The following is a 16456-nucleotide window of genomic DNA, read 5'->3' on the forward strand; positions in this document are numbered from 1 at the left end:
CTTATCCTTTGATCTGGTCATTCCTCATCTCACAGACGTGTGGCATGAAGAGGGATTTATCATAGCGACTGGCTTTGAACTAACAAAATCACAAACAAACGAAAGGAAGAATCGATCGCAAGTGTCTCTCAGAATGATGAACTGGCACTTCTGTGGAAAATCAATGGCTTTTCTCCTTCCCTCGTTCTCTGTCTCTCTCTCAGCTCCTGGGCTATCTTCATGACTCGGTTCAACCTTGCGCAAACTCACAAACCCCTCCCCCCCCTCTCTCTCTCTCCTTTTCACTCTCTCTATCTTTGTCTCTCACTTCGCTTCCCCTTACTACCTCCCTTTCTCTCTTTGTGGCTCTTCACAGTGTAAATTTTAACCACAGTGTTTTTCTTCTCTTTTTTTTCTCTCTTTTCTTCTGCCCACAGCCACAGTGAAAATGCATGGCAGTTTGATCTGTGGAGAAAGCCTCGACCAATAATGGCCCATAGGATAAGCAATATAAGTAAGTGCAGCTGGATGTATTTACAGTCGTATTGACTTTCCCCTCTTATTATCTGTCCTGCTCTTTGTGGTGCATGCTTATTGGCTGCATGTCTTAAAACTGTATCGACCCGCTATACTTTTAGTCTCTGTGGGAGGCTGTTGATTAACAGAAGCATAAAAAAGAAACAAGACACTCCCACAACGAAGGCTTAGATCCTCACCTCTTGTCCTTCTGGGTCACCCGATATTTATTATTTATTTTACAGACCTTTACAGTCATGTTCTTTAATTCACTGTGCTTTGGCTGCATGATGGAATTTGAAGTTAATGTTGCCTTAACAATTCATCGCAGTACAAAAAAAGGCAACTTTACAAACATACTTTACTTTTAATCTTATTCCAAGCAGGTTTGGAGCATTTCTGTTGGGCCATTCATCATAAAATCCTCCCACAATATACCGTGGAGCATCTGTGCTCTGTGGTCTGTGCGTCCAGTTTGATGCACCTGCACACCGTCACAAAAGTACTTCATCACACTCGATGGATATTTGGTCACTGTATTGCTGTTACATGTCTTGAGCAGTATGACTCGGTACACAGTGTTTGTTTGTCTATGGTAATTTGTTGAAAACGTTATTTGCTCTGGCAAATGAGGAAATCAAGCAATTTCAATTCACTAGTCACTGCATTTGTAGTGACCACAGCAATCAAACAATGAAATGACTTTGCGGGTTTCATTTCATATCATTTTAGGTCTGATTTATGATATCAAGAAGTAGAGCAGATGTAATTAAGAATACAGAAAATAATAAAAAAAAAAACAGCCATTCAGTAATATAATAGTTAATTGGAATAAAATAATAAACACACACACACACACACTCTCACACACACACACACACACTTTCTAAACTGATTATCCTTCTGGGTCACGGGAGTGAAGCTGGAGCCTATCCCAGCAGCCAGTGGGCAGAAGGCAGGATGCGTCCTGGACAGGCTGCCAGTCCGTCGCAGGGCAGACAGACTGACTGACTAATAGTGAACAGTACAATAAAATATAGCAAGAAATAAATAAATGCTTAAAAAGAAATAAAATTGTAATGCATAAAAATCAGAGACCCGTTATTGATTTCGTTCCAGTCAAACAGCCATTAAGTTACAAAGTATTCATTTTTCAGCATCAGGAAAAACAGGAATCATGTTTTAAAAAGCATCAACAACAAAATACAATATTTTTTTCAATATTTAGTGAGTCCACACTTTGTCTTCACTACAGCTTCCATTTCTGTCAGGAGACTTACTTGCGGTTTTTCAAAGAAATCTGCCGGGATTTTTTCCACACCTCCAAAGTTCAGTCTTTGAAGTTAATTAATTTCAAACACTTTCAGTGATATTGAGGTCTGGACTCTGAGGTGGACAGTACATGTTTCTGAGAACACCAGCAGCTTCTTGTCTGATCTGCAAATTTTTTTTGTTCCTTTTTCTCAACGGCTACACATTCTTTCAGATCCACAGTGCTGAGTTGTCTTTTAACAGGGTATTTTTTCAGATCTGAGGCAAGAATGAAGCTTTATTTTCTCCTGTTGCTCAGAGACGAAAGCTTTAAGTACTGTTTTACTGTTTAGAACGCCACTGTTTACAACTGTTACTTGCAACATGGACTTTATGAACAGCTGATCTACATACTTGCATATATACACACATATACATTTTTCTTTCAACGTTGCACATAAAACTTTTTACCATTGTTTATAGTGTTATTCTTATATTTTCAATTTTATTTCTATTTTCTTCTAAGATTATATTAAGATTATATTTGGTGAATGGAGGAACAGTGAAGTAAGAATTTCATTGTACAGTGTAACTGCCTGTTCTGCTGTGCATATGACAATAAAAATCTTGAATCTGATGCTGACAGTTTTGATGCTCTGTCAGGTCTTATTTTTCATTATTTTTGTTATTTTTCATTATTTTTGTTGCAATTACATTGATATTCAAAATACAAATGCTAAAAACTTGCCAGCTTAGTATGAGAGGGGAGGCTGAAATGGGAAAACGGTTTGTGTGTGTGAGCATTTGAGAAAGAGAAAAGTGTGTGTGTGTGTGTGTGTGTGTGTGTGTGTGTGTATGTGTGTGTGTGTGTGGGTGTGTGTCTGACAGTTTCAGGAAGTTCTTTTCAGAGACACACACACACAGAAACTCACATCCTCACACTCATGTCTACCACACACACACACAGCGAGAGAGAGAGAGAGAGAGAGAGAGAGAGAGAATGAAAGAGAGAGAGAGAGAGAGAGAGAGAGAGAGAATGAAAGAGAGAGAGAGAGAGAGAGAGAGAGAGAGAGAGAGAGAGAGAGAATGAAAGAGAGAGAGAGAGAGAGAGAGAGAGAGAGAGAGAGAGAGAGAATGAAAGAGAGAGAGAGAGAGAGAGAGAGAGAGAGAGAGAGAGAGAATGAAAGAGAGAGAGAGAGAGAGAGAGAGAGAGAATGAAAGAGAGAGAGAGAGAGAGAGAGAGAGAATGAAAGAGAGAGAAGGGAGTAAAATAAAGGTTGGGAGTCCGAGTTTTCTATAGGCACCTCATTTGAGTAACAGTGATATTTGCCATATTTTGCCAGTTGAAAGAGCATTCAGCCTTTTTACTGTCATGATCACTGAGTCCAGACTCTGTCTAATAGAAGCATATGTGAAACAACCATTTGCTGTGCTTCATTAGAACAGATGAAAATGGCTCATATTTAAAGAGGCTGGCTCCTGAAGACACTGAAGTGTTGAAGAAAACATTTTCATCAGTTTCACTGTTCCAGTTTGCTGGAGAAGTTGGCAGCCATAAAGAACTAGTTTTTCTTTCTTTAAAAAAATAGGACTAAAGAAATAATGAGGGTTTTTTGTTCAAGCTTTATGCTCATTCTCTGTGATCCATAAATCTTTGTCTACATTTTATATATTCTCCTCTTTGGAACACTTGAATTGAAATTAGCCGTGTGAAGAAAGAACATTTATACTGATGGATCATACAGAGGGCGGCAGGGTGGGTAGCACTGTCACCTCATGGCAAGATGGGCCTGGGTTTGATTCCCCAGCCAGGCGACCAGGGACCTCTCTGTGTGGAGTTTGCATGTTCTCCCCGTTTCCGCATGGGTTTCCTCCTGGTACTCCGGTTTCCTCCCACAGTCCAAAGACATGCAATCAACTAAATGGGTTAGAAATAACAATAATGAATGCCAACTATCACAACTAACCCACACTATCCCATCAGTGTTACCTTTTACATGTGTACAGAATTAACTAACTAAATTGGAAAGTAATTACAATTACAAACTCATTTGAATGAGGAATGATGTGGATGTGCGTGCCAGATGGATGGAACATTCCATTTACGAAGTCATGCAGGCGTTTAACATTTCTGAATCCACAGTGTCACGTGTGTACTGAGAATACATCATAGAAGGCATTACCAACCACAGTGGACAGAGCAGTGGCCGCCCACGTGTGCTTCATGATTGTGACCTGCTGTGTCTGGCCAGAATTGTCAGTGCAAATAGACAAGTGACTGTGGCAGAAATCACATCCTCATTCAATGCAGGAGGCCCCACGCACATATCCTGCAGGTTAATGCAGCATTCTTCAGCTTCAATGGGACATGGGACATGCCTCTGTTAACACCATGACTCCAGACACAGTGCTTCACTTGAGCTTGTGAGGTTGCGAACTGGACTCTAGAGGACTGGCAACATGTAGCATGATCTAATGAGTCATGGTGCCAGTTGTTTTGGGCTGAGTAGAGTTTGTGTGTGGTGCAGACCCCTTGAAGCCATGGACCTAAGTTGTCAACGAGGCACTGGTGGTTCTATACTGGGGTGTGTTCTCATAGGTTGGGTCCACTAGTCTGCCTAAACACGTCATTGACCAGTGACCTCTACGTTACACTTGTTGACCATTTGCAGCCCTTCATGGTCTTCATGTGACCCCACAATGATGGGATATTACAGCAGAGTAATGCACAGGGTCATTGTTCCCAAGTTGTCCGCAACTGGTTTGTGGATCATTCCGGAGCCCAAACAAGCATGCAGGGGACGTGGTGGAGGGGCCCCCTCACACCCGAGATTCTGTATCTACAAATACCACAGAGACGGCATGGCTCAACATCTAGGTTAGAGGGGTGTCCTACACGATACTAGTTCCTGTCCCGTGTAGGCCTGTCACGATAACAGAATTTTCAGAACGATATATTGTCCCAGAAATTATTGCGATAAACGATAATATTGTCATTTTAAGTGCCATTATATAATTTTTTCTTGCTTCTGGGCTCCCCAAAGGAGCTTTAAGACAATGTGCCACAATAATAATATAGTAGCATAATAATACAATTACACCATTTTAACGTGAAATGAACTTTTTTATTATTAAGAACAGACATTTGGCTTCCAATATGAAAATATTTTAATATCCCAAATAAATAAAACAAATAAAATACAACCACACTTGGGCTCTGTGGATTCTGAGAAAATTGCACAAAATATTAAACAGACCTTTATAACAAAATAAACTCTTTAACAAAAAGTGCAAAAGAATGGCATTGCAACATTAAGTAACAACATAAATATTAAAGTAACATTTACATTAATTCAACTTTTTTAAACTCTGAACATAACACAAAGGTACTTGGGAGTCTCTCTTATCTGATCATATATGTATATGCTATAAATCACAGTGATACGAATCACAAATTCACAAAAAGTTTATAAATGTTTGCTTTTCGACCGGATTTAACGGCAGCATCTCTTTGGCTGTATAGCGAGTTACACTATCTGTGAGTGTGCGCCATTTTGCGCTATCGCGTTTGTATTTACACTGCCGAGCAAAGGCATCCGTAATAGCCACCTGACGGGAAGACCCCTCTCCAGCTCGGGAAGACCCCTCTCCAGCTGAAGTTTTTGTTTTCAGCTCGGAAAACTGGGCTGGATGGTTGTGCTTTAAATGTGCCCTCAGGTTAGTTGTATTGCTTTCTTTGACACCGTTTTGAAACAAAGTCGACATACCGGCTCGTTCACATTGATGGGTTCTCCACGCTCATTTGGCTTAAAGCCAAAATACTCCCACACCGGAGCCGTGGAATGTGGCTTTAAAAGAAAGTCCATCTGGACTGGACGACTCTAAACGTTCTTGCTGGAGCTGTTTAGTTTTAAGAAAGTCCTATTAGCCTCGAATACGTTCGCGAGCTAACACATCTCCACCTGTGTGTGTGGAGGCACTGTTATTGACGCATGCGCTCTCCGTGTACTGCACTCATTTCCCAACCGGTAGATGTCGCTCTCCAAATTAGTGTTAAGGGGGGGGGGGGGGTGCGAGAGAGCAGCACTGCGTGACTTTCTGAAATCTAACGTAGTTGCGGTTTATTCTCATGTAAACAAATTTGCGCGGAAACCCAATGGCCAATTATCGACATCGGCAAAAATGATCGCGGTTAAAAAGAATTATCGTACGATAAGTCGATAATGTAATTATCGCGACAGGCCTAGTCCCGTGACTTTTGGCACCTCAGTGTATAATGACTTGAATTATTTAGCAGAGAGTTCTCATATTTATCACTGCAGAGGCTTAAGCACTGGAAAGTTTGTGAGCACTGATGTTTAATTCTGGACTTTTTTTGTCATTTTTTTTCTCCCATAAAATAATTTTTGAACCAGAGCAGACTAGAGATTAAATATTCCATCTGTCCTCCTACTACCAACTATTCCATCTACGTCACGCCTTGATTTACCTGGATTTAATGTATTTTACAATTACAATAATTAATGCAATAATAGTGTTGATATTTTTGTTGAGTTTATAGTTAATTCCCTGCTTGAGATTAAAAAAAGAAAAAACAGATACAGAATCGCCTCAAGGCGCATGTAAACAAGGAGCTAGCAGTAGTTGCAAATATGTTTTGTGACTCGAACCCTCCACAGTGCTCCACAGTCAGGGGTATATGTGAAGATATTGGCCTCACCACACACTCTGCAAATATCAATATGGATTTACAAGTCTCCCCTGCAGCAGGGTCCTCAGCTCATTAAAACTGTGATCAGTCAGCAGTGTAAAAAAACAGATCGGGGGGAGATGCATGTGTAAACGAAACTCGGTAGAGTTTTATTAAACAAAGAGAGTTAATTAGGTCAAGATCGTTCTCCTAATAAAACACACACATTTGCTGTTGAAGCTGGTCGGTTCTTGTTGGCAAGGGATGGAGGGAAGTTGCTTTGTTCTTTTTTGTCTTTTTTTCTTTAAAGTGTTGCAGTAATTACATTCTCCGTGTATTCCTTGAATCTGCTTTCAATTTCAGTGAGTAAATGGCTTTTAAAATACGCCTAACCTTTCATTTGTTCTACCAAGCTTTCATCACATAGGTACTTACATAAGACTCAATACAGCTTTTTGCATGCATATATTTTTCACCCATAGTGACACGCTGTGCCATATAGACTAGCACCATGGACAGCTCCATGAATCTCTATCACAGAGCTAAGCAGCATTACGCCCTTCTCAGAGTCTGCCTGGCCCCAGGGGAGGAAATGAACATTCATCAGAATAAAATACTGGAGTAATAAATAACATGCTATAGTCAACACAGTGGTACTGCACATTGTTTGTCCATGGTGTTACAGTATTGTGCAAAGGTCAGAAACCACCTGAAATTGACTTAATTTTTAGTCAAAACGGACCAAAAAAACAGGATTTTCTAAAATAGGGGCTAAAAATGGGGCTCCTAATGATTGTGCACGACCTGGTAGACCACCTAAACTCATCATCAGAAAAACGGTACTTAAAACTAAGTACACAGGTGTTTTTTGTTCAAGAAGCTTTTACTGAGAAAAGGAAGTGGACAAGAGAAAAATAACATTTGCAATTTAAGCAAAGAAGCTGCTGGTGTTCTCAGAACGAAGAACTGTCCACCCTAGAGTCCAGACCTCAACATCACCGAATGTGCTGGGGATTACTTGGACTGTGAGAAGCAAGACTGGAAATGCAAGACTGAACTTTGGAGGTGTGACAAAATGTTGCTGCACATTGAAAGCAAGTCTCCCAAAAAGACTGGAAGATGTAATAAAACAAAGGGTCGACACACTAAGCAGTAAAATTCTTATATTCAGTTGTGAAAGGTTCTGTATAACTTTCTCTGATGCTGTAACATGAACCTTGTTAAAGACCTGTTGTGTTATGTGAAGGTTTTTATGCTTTCAAAAGGTTCTTCACACTCACACATTGTTTACAAAAATGGCTCTTTAGGGGCCTTAAAGGGTTCTTCTATGACATTCACTTCGAGAACCATTTGTGGCATTGTTAAGAACGTGTGCTGTATGTATTTAGCTTGCAGAGCTGTCACAACTACTCGATTAAAATTTACCTTCTCGGTGGTTAGCAGTGATGACTTGGCAGCTTACATGAAGATAATGAGCTTAATGGTATGTCTTACAGTACGAAATGTAGCTTGATAGATGCATGTTTATATGTATTTTCCACTGTTTTATTAAATGAAAGCTTTCTTAAGGGCTTGTTGATATTTTTTCTAATAAAGCATTTAGTCCGTTTTTATTCTTAGGATGTAAAAACGCTCATTCCTAGATTAATAGTCAGTATTATGAGTAGATTACTACCTCAGTGTTATAATAGACAGGGGCGGTCTTAGGAGCTAGTAGTTCCTGTGTGTTTGCCGTACTGATTGCTTCTCTTTCTGTTCACCTCTTGTTCTCAGTTTGGTGTGTGAGTGTGGAGTGCAATAAGAATACGCAGTTTAGATGAGGGCCTCTGACCGCAGAGCACAGGGTTATCTGTGCCTCTCAGGAATCCGCTCGCTGACCCCGTTTCTCACCGTGCTGGCCAGTGTTAACCCTGCCGGGAGCTTCCTCTAAAGACGGTTTCTACTTCAGCTCTATTAAAGGCAACATATGCTGTGTTCTTTTCCTTTGATAATATAAGCCAGTATGCACTTACTCTTCGCAGGGTCAGGCTGGGGAGGGTTGCACATAGTGAATTCCAGTTCCGCAGGGGCGTGGGTGTTTTTACACTTAGTCATGGTTATCGCTGGCAGTAATGAAAAGCATGGTGTAATTTTACAGTAAAGGGACATTCTCGCCTAAAACTAGCATTTAATATGTTGTTTGTCATGCTATGCAGTATTCCTTAGTGCAGCATAATGTCCCTCAGCCTTGGCAGTTTGACAGCATTCACAATTGTATATTATTTTTGTATTTTTTTTTTCATGCATTACGCTAATATATCAGGAATCCCTCCTGACTGCTAGCCAAGCCGCTGATCTATAGGCTAATAAATATAACCAACCTGGCATGACTGTGGCTTGTACCTCAGTCGTCTAACAAAACCTTAAAGAAAACGGTGATTCTATCTTTATTCAGAACAAATTGGATGACAGAGAGATGTTTTTAAACTTTTCAACCAGAGAAAAGAAGCCAAACTGAGTTAAGGTATTTAGATGGCCAAATAACTTCTTTAATAACTACCCATAAAAGTCTGATGAATGGTTTAAAATGAGTTTTTTAATGGCTTATAATTAGGCCATAAAGACCTTAGAATCATTATTAGGCAGTTAGAACACATTAATAAAAAAGGCAGTAGTGACTTGTTGGCCTAATAGTGAAACTACATTCATTTTTACTGTTTAACCTCAGATTTTGATCATTACTGATCTTACTTTGTCTTCTCATTGGTCAGCATTAAACCTGTCAGCTTCATCATGTATTCATATTCATCGGCTATAACAGCTACTTTTGCCCTTTTTGTTAATGTGTTATAACTGCTATATTAATTATTAAAGTGTTTATAATAGTCAATACTTAATAAGCACTAACAAACACATTTGAAACTTATTCTAAAGTGTTACTGTACCTTGCTATCTGGGCTTATAGATGTCATTTCTGACATTTGAGGAATCCGTTTTTTCCACTGTATTGCGGATTTGAAGGCATACCGCAGATATATCACTGCAAAAAGATATGTTCCTAGCAGTAACATTATATATGGCATAAACATACGTTTGTTCTCTGATTGGGTGAGGAGGTACCTTTCTGACAGGTCTTATCATACTTAGCACAGTTTCCTAAAAGCCAGGGCTGTCCTCTCTCTGAAAGTACAGGTATACCTTATTAATATACACTTAACATTCTGAAAATGATGAAATCTGGGGACTTACTTTGTCATCGAGAATCAAATCATGACATCGTAGTCAAAAATTGCATCAAACCTGAAAGCATGTATTACTAAACCCCCAGCAAAACCCCTTCAAAAGAAGGAGAAAACGGTATTTTATTATAGGCTATCTGGCTACCAACATTTCAAACATGCCACCTCCAAAAACCTCACCTCAAAGCACCCTACAATCATTTATCAGTAGTTCCTCCCACATTCAAGATGCATGATTATAAAGGGGGGTTTCTAGTTTTTTAACAAAATGTCAGATTTGCAGACGCTAACTTGTCAATACAGAATGTAAATCCAGTGTTCAATGTTATTCTCTACATAACTCACTATTTAATAGTGATGCATTTGAATAACTGCATTTCAGGAGTATAGATAACCACCAGAGTAACTCTAGCCTTGTGAATGGGCTGGATGGCTGTACATTTGCACAGATGGAAATGCTTGGTGTCAGATGCCGTGGAGCATGCGATGTGCGTTGAGGCTGTGGATGACAGACACAATGACAGGATCTTCTCTAACAAGTGGCTGCAGCTCTGAACTTGCTTGCGTCAGTCATGGCTTTGGTTGTGAAAGAAGCAGGCGACCCGTTGCTCTGTCATTGCAATTATTGTAATTTTGAATCTGTGTGCATGATGAGAAGGCACTGGAGAATTTCAGCAAAATTGCACCACACCACGATATCAGCCACGTAGGACTGTCACTGTCAATTACATTAGCAATCAAGTGATCTGTTGATTATTGTGAGAATTAATTAAGAGATTAGAAATTTTAGTTAACGTGATAAAAGTGGGCATTAACAAACCACACTTAGCTTCTCATATACAAACTAGGACGTACTGACGGGTCTGATTGTCACATTTTATTTTACATTTAATTTTTCGCTGAGCTCTACCTGTGACATTTGTCATAAATAGTTTTTGCATAACCATTTTCAGGTTCTCTTTATTTCTTTATTTCTTCGGTTTACACTCTCTGTGCCTTTAAGACTGATTTTATATATATATATATATATATATATATATATATGGGCGGCATGGTGGTGTGGTGGGTAGCGCTGTTGCCTCACAGCAAGGAGGGCCTGGGTTCGATTCCCCGGCCGGGATTCCCCTGGCTGGGTTCGATTCCTCCTCTCTGTGTGGAGTTTGCATGTTCTCCCCGTGTCTGCGTGGGGTTCCTCCGGGTTCTTCGGTTTCCTCCCACAGTCCAAAGACATGCAGTCAGGCCAACTGGACATGCTACATTACCCCTGGGTGTGAGTGACTGTCTGTGTCTGTCTGTCTGCCCTGCGATGGACTGGCGACCTGTCCAGGGTGCATCCTGCCTTCCACCTGAAGACTGCTGGGGTAGGCTCCAGCACCCTCCATGACCCTGATGGAGAAGCGGCTTAGAAAATGGATGGATGGATGGATATATATATATATATATATATATATATATATATATATATATATATATTTATATATTTATATATAAATGAACCTGTTCTGATTGGCTGTACCATTTTGCCTATGCATATTGTATAAAGAAGCAGTCCAGGCTGAATTACTTTTTATAATGAATAGTGTCAAGCAAGTTTATAAATAGCTGGCGGTTTATTAGGAAGTCAAATTTCACTCTATGTTTTTTTAATGGAGTAATCGACTTCGAGTTATCATGCCGGCCCAACAGTCATGTATTAGCACCCCTAGACTCCATAATCCGTATGTGTCAATCATACCTTCACTATAGAGGTATAATCTAATAATGTATAGTTTAATAGAGTTACATAACACAGCTGGGGTTTTAGGGCATGTCTTCTGCTCTTGGGCAGCATGTCTCGTACACAAGAGAATCCCATCATACTGGTGCTGTAGTGGTCCTGCATGATATCATGTCATGTGCTGTTTCAGCAAGGAACATGACTGAGGAGCCCCAGCTGCTCTGCTTATTAGCTCCATGAATTTCTTTTAGCAGGAGACCAACAGCAAACAGGAGATTGCAGCAAACAAATCAGTTTATGAGATGGCTTTGCTCAGCGTTAATACGTGGCTATTTCAGCTCTGCTGGTCGGCCACCTGATCCCACTCAAACTACTGCTCTCAACTGGCTATGATAAAACATTTCAGAGGATACTTTAAGGTAAAAACGTAAGGTAGTGCTGAGTGTGTGCGAAGGTTTTGGTCAAATTACGTTTTGTTGATTTTGTTAGAGATAAGAAGTTAAAACTGCTGTTTTCAACTTTTCAACTTATTTTCAACTTAGTAACTCAAACCGCTCAAACCAAAATTTGACCATTTGAAACACACATTCAGATTTTGGCCAACGACTGGATATCATCTGTACTGGTACACCGACATACTGACATACCGTGATTTTTATTTGTTTATTGTTTTTTAATTTTCAGTCTTAAAGGTGTTGATCGAGATTGAGCATTCTATCTAATGGAATTTTCTGTTCCATAAAGTAGCAGCGTTCCTGTTGTCCCTGCTTTGCTGTAGTTTTGTGTTTGCTGTTTGTTAGGTGCTTCATCTTGTTATGAAAGAAAATTTTTAAAACATACAATGAAATGAACAATAGGTGTCCTTCCTGTAAATGTGGATTCTGTCTGGTTTGTTGTTTCAAGAGAAAAAAAAAAAACAACAAACCAGTCTAATCAAAATGAGCGCTGTCAGGTTTCGAAGGCTTTCTTTTAGCATAGAGCATGAGGCGTGCCTAGACCCCAGACTTTAGTCTTGGGGGGGATAAATTACAATGTTTTGTTGTGGGCATAAAAATACAATATATAAATGAAGAAAGTACATAGGTTTCAATGTTTACGTATATTTTATAACTTTACAATACATTTTATTAATACCATACTTTACATGTAATTTTAAGAGAAAAAATATAGCTGAATAAATTATATATGGCATAAACATACGTTTGTTCTCTGATTGGGTGAGGAGGTACCTTTCTGACAGGTCATATCATACTTAGCACAGTTTCCTAAAGCCAGGGCTGTCCTCTGTCTGAAAGTACAGGTATACCTTATTAATATACACTTAACATTCTGAAAATGATGAAATCTGGGGACTTACTCTGTTATTTTGAATCTAATCATGGCATTGTAGTCAAAAATTGCATCAAACCTGAAAACATACATTACTAAACCCCCAGCAAAACCCCTTCAAAAGAAGGAGAAAACGGTATTTTATTTCATTGGAGCTGAAAACGTCTCTCAAGACTGTATTTCCTGGCTTTTAAAAGGGCAAGAGCACACTGTATTCTGGCGTGTAAACACGAGTAGAATAAGCCTACTGGCCTGCAGGCATTTCAGCTGAGCAGTAACTGTTCAGGTGGCCTGGAGTGAGAGGAGAAAGGCAAGGAGGGGGTAACAGTCATTAGAAAGGGTCTCCTCTGCTTATCGTGACTCTGTTCATGCTTGGAGCAGGCCAAAGCCAGCCTTGTGTCTCGCCACTGACTGAGAACACACCATTAATGTAGCTGCATTTTGACAAGAAAAATGAAGAGAGCTATTTCCTGTGGCCTCGAGTGCTTGGCAGAATAATGAGCGGCAACTCGCTCTCTATACTTCCCCTGTGAAGATCCAGATGGAGGACTTTCTCTCTCTTCTCTCTCTATCTTGAGGCAGAGAAACAGGGTCAGGCACACACTGTCTGCTCCTATCAAGGTCAGGCTTTCCGAGACGTGAATTAGATAAATTATAGACAGTCCTGTCATCACTTATCTGATGCAGTTCTCATACTTTGAGGGATCTGGTTTGATAGCAGGATCATATGTGTGTTTGAGGTTTATCTTGACCAGATTAAAATTTTTATCTGAAGTATCTAAGAAAGGTCGTTGGAAGTTGAATTCAATGGCAATGTCTCCAAAAAAAGCATACAAGTGGTTTAAAACCATTATAATGCTTATATTAATATTTGTGAAGTCTCCAAAGCCAAGGAGTCTTGTGTCTTGTCAGGAACGTCCTGATCAGAGAGGCAAAGGCTATTTGTTTGACATGCAAAATGACCAGCTGCAGTCCTTTGTGTTTTTTTTTTTTTTTTTTTTTTTTGCGCCACAACAAAAACAGACCTGCATGAAACAAAGTGGAGTGCATCAGTTAACACAAGAGTGTGTCTCATTTAGTAGCAACTGAATGCTTTAACGAAAACTCTTTTCTTTTTACAGACTTCATGCTGTGAACTTCACAAACTTTTGTCAATCTGGCAACTATATTTGGTCTGGAGGGTTCACTGCTTGGAGATGTTTGTTCCCCATATGCACTAAAACTAGTATTGAGTTATGGATAGCCGAGGAGAATGTAACTGGCAAGATTCTGCTATAGTGATCAATCATTGTCAGACAGTCCGTGTATCTCTGGATGGAGAGCTTCTAAGGCTGAGATAAGTACTCGAGTAATTTACTGATTAATTTGAAGATGAAATCTAGTCCAATCAACAAAAATGTACTCAACTAAATAACCAACTTTGAACACATTCTAAAATCTGCTAATCAATATCACATAATCAGCACGGGGGTGCAGTGGGTAGCGCTGTTGCCTCACAGAAAGATGGTTCTGGGTTCGATTCCTGGCTGGCTGACCAGGGTCCTATCTGTATAGAGTTTGCATGTTCTCGCTGTGTTTGTGTGGGTTTGTGTATGTCTGTGTGTCTGCCCTGTGATGGACTGGCGACCTGTCCAGGGTGTATACTGCCTTCCGCCCAGTGACAGCTGGGATAGGCTCCAGTAACCCAACATCGCCCCCCCTCCCCATGACCCAGAAGCATAAGCAGTTTAGAAAGTGTATGTTAATCAGCAACTAATTGGTCTAAATTGATCGAGGTAGATTTTAATTTAATTTAATTTATTATTTTTAAATGATGTTCAAGTTTACAGCCCTTAACTGACTGTGTCTATGAGTTTTTGCATTTGGATAAGATATATAGCTATCCAGAGGAAAAGTGCATGTATGCATTCAGAAATAGAAGACTGGTAGAGCAGACCCATACAGCGGAGGAAAGAGACTATGCATATTGTGTGGCTTATCCACGCCTGTGCTCGGAGATAATGACGTGAAGACCTGTCTGCTGTGCAGGCAGTGTGAATTCACATCTAGAGAGGTGTCAATCAGCTATTTCTGTGCTTGTGTATGTGCCTGTGTGCGTGTATGTGTGGTTTAAAGTGTGTCAGTGCTTTACTTTGCATTATTTGTTTATTTAACACGACCAATACACAATCGATTCAGCACTGTTTTATAATGTAAATTTGCCAGATGTCATATTAAGCCAAATGGCTCATTTTCATCTCCTGTCCCTGGGCGGGTTGATGATTAAAAATATGAACAGTTCTTTTCACCTGGGCAAACGAAGTGCATGCGCATTGTTTTAATGTGAATTTCTGGCTGTGTGTATATGCTGTGTATGCATGCGTGAGTAGGTGTGTAATAGGTCTGTGTGATGAATTGTATTTTTGTGATCATCACAATATGTTTGTCCTTGATGAACATTCAGTTAAAGGTGTAGTGTATGATTCTGAAGAATGATGGTTAATGTTTATACTCAACAGCAAAACAAATACACACTTTCCTTCAGTGCTCCTACAGAAGCTCCGCCTCCAAATTCATGAAGGTACTCTTCCAAGGCGATAGTCACTGTGCTACCAAACTTGTTGTTTTAGGCCTTCGTGGCCATAAAAGCCTTTACAAACGTCATACGGACAAATACCATGATAGGACGTTAGAGCAAACAACTGTGCAGCAAGTAATGCAACGTTTGTTAGGTTGTGGGTTAGCAGTTAGTTTTGCACGGCTAACCAGTTGCTAGCACAAATGTTAAACAGGACAAAACAATACTGACCTACAGGTTCTGTGAAGCAGCAGAAATAAGTCAATGTAACCCCTGTCAAGCAAAAACAGAGCAGCCTCTTTATTCCTTTTTTATGCCTTTTAACTCAATGAAGCTAAAATCAGCTTCTTTTCTAAATAGCTTCTTATTCCGATTCCCCCAGTCCACCTTAAAAGGTACAACAGTTAGGATATATTCAGTGCCTCAGCTTCTTGCTCAGATTTTCCCAGTCCACCTTAAATGGTGCAGCAATTACATTGAGGTGCCTCAGGCTACATAGCTGGGAAACTGCTGCACAATTTAAGGTGGAATGAGAAAATGTGAATAGAAAGCTAACGTCAGCTTTGTCAGCTTTCAGGATTCTCTCCAATGCTGAAACATCTCACTGTTGACTCTCAAAGGTCTCCCCACTGATGAAATGCCTCACTGATGTTAACATGACTCTTCAGCCTGTTCTAAGAACTTCTTTTTCAGTCTTTGTTCTTCAGATTTTCTCCTCTTTGGCCATTTCATGGGACATCTCTCTTTCTGGTCTTAATGCAAATGACTAAACCATCCATCCATCCATCCATGCATCCATCCATCCATCCATCCATCCATCCATCCATCCATCCATCCATCCATCATCTTTCGCTTCTCCGGGGTTTGGGTCACGGGGGCAGCATCCTAAGCAATGAGGCCCAGACCTCCCTTACCCCAGCCACTTCCACTAGATCCCTGGGGGGGATTCCGAGGCGTTCCCAGGCCAGCTGGGCGATATAATCATGCAAGCGTGTCCTGGGTCTTCCCCAGGGTCTCCTCCCGGGTGGACTTGCCTTGGACACAAGGGAGGCGTCCAGGAGGCATCCTAACCAGATGCCCGAACCACCTCAACTGGCTCCTCTCGACGTGAAGAAGCAACGGCTCTACTCAGAGTCCCTCCCGGATGACCGAACTTCTCACCCTATCTCTAAGGGAGAGTCCAGCCACCCTGCGGAGGA

The 16456-nt window shown here is 40.4% G+C and overlaps 1 protein-coding gene across 5 annotated transcripts in view; it reads left to right on the forward strand.

Moving 5' to 3' along the window:
• Positions 1-16456, forward strand: part of mgat4c (mgat4 family member C) — a 164158-nt gene that overhangs the window by 55536 nt on the left and 92166 nt on the right. For all 5 annotated transcript variants that reach the window (XM_037539716.1, XM_037539717.1, XM_017690685.2 and 2 more), the window contains one exon: positions 417-493. In XM_037539716.1, the coding sequence (XP_037395613.1) occupies positions 469-493 (25 nt within the window). In that variant the 5' untranslated portion in view covers positions 417-468. The remainder of the gene's footprint in view (positions 1-416; positions 494-16456) is intronic.

Source organism: Pygocentrus nattereri, chromosome 7 (assembly GCF_015220715.1).
Source record: "Pygocentrus nattereri isolate fPygNat1 chromosome 7, fPygNat1.pri, whole genome shotgun sequence".
Taxonomy (NCBI): domain Eukaryota; kingdom Metazoa; phylum Chordata; class Actinopteri; order Characiformes; family Serrasalmidae; genus Pygocentrus; species Pygocentrus nattereri.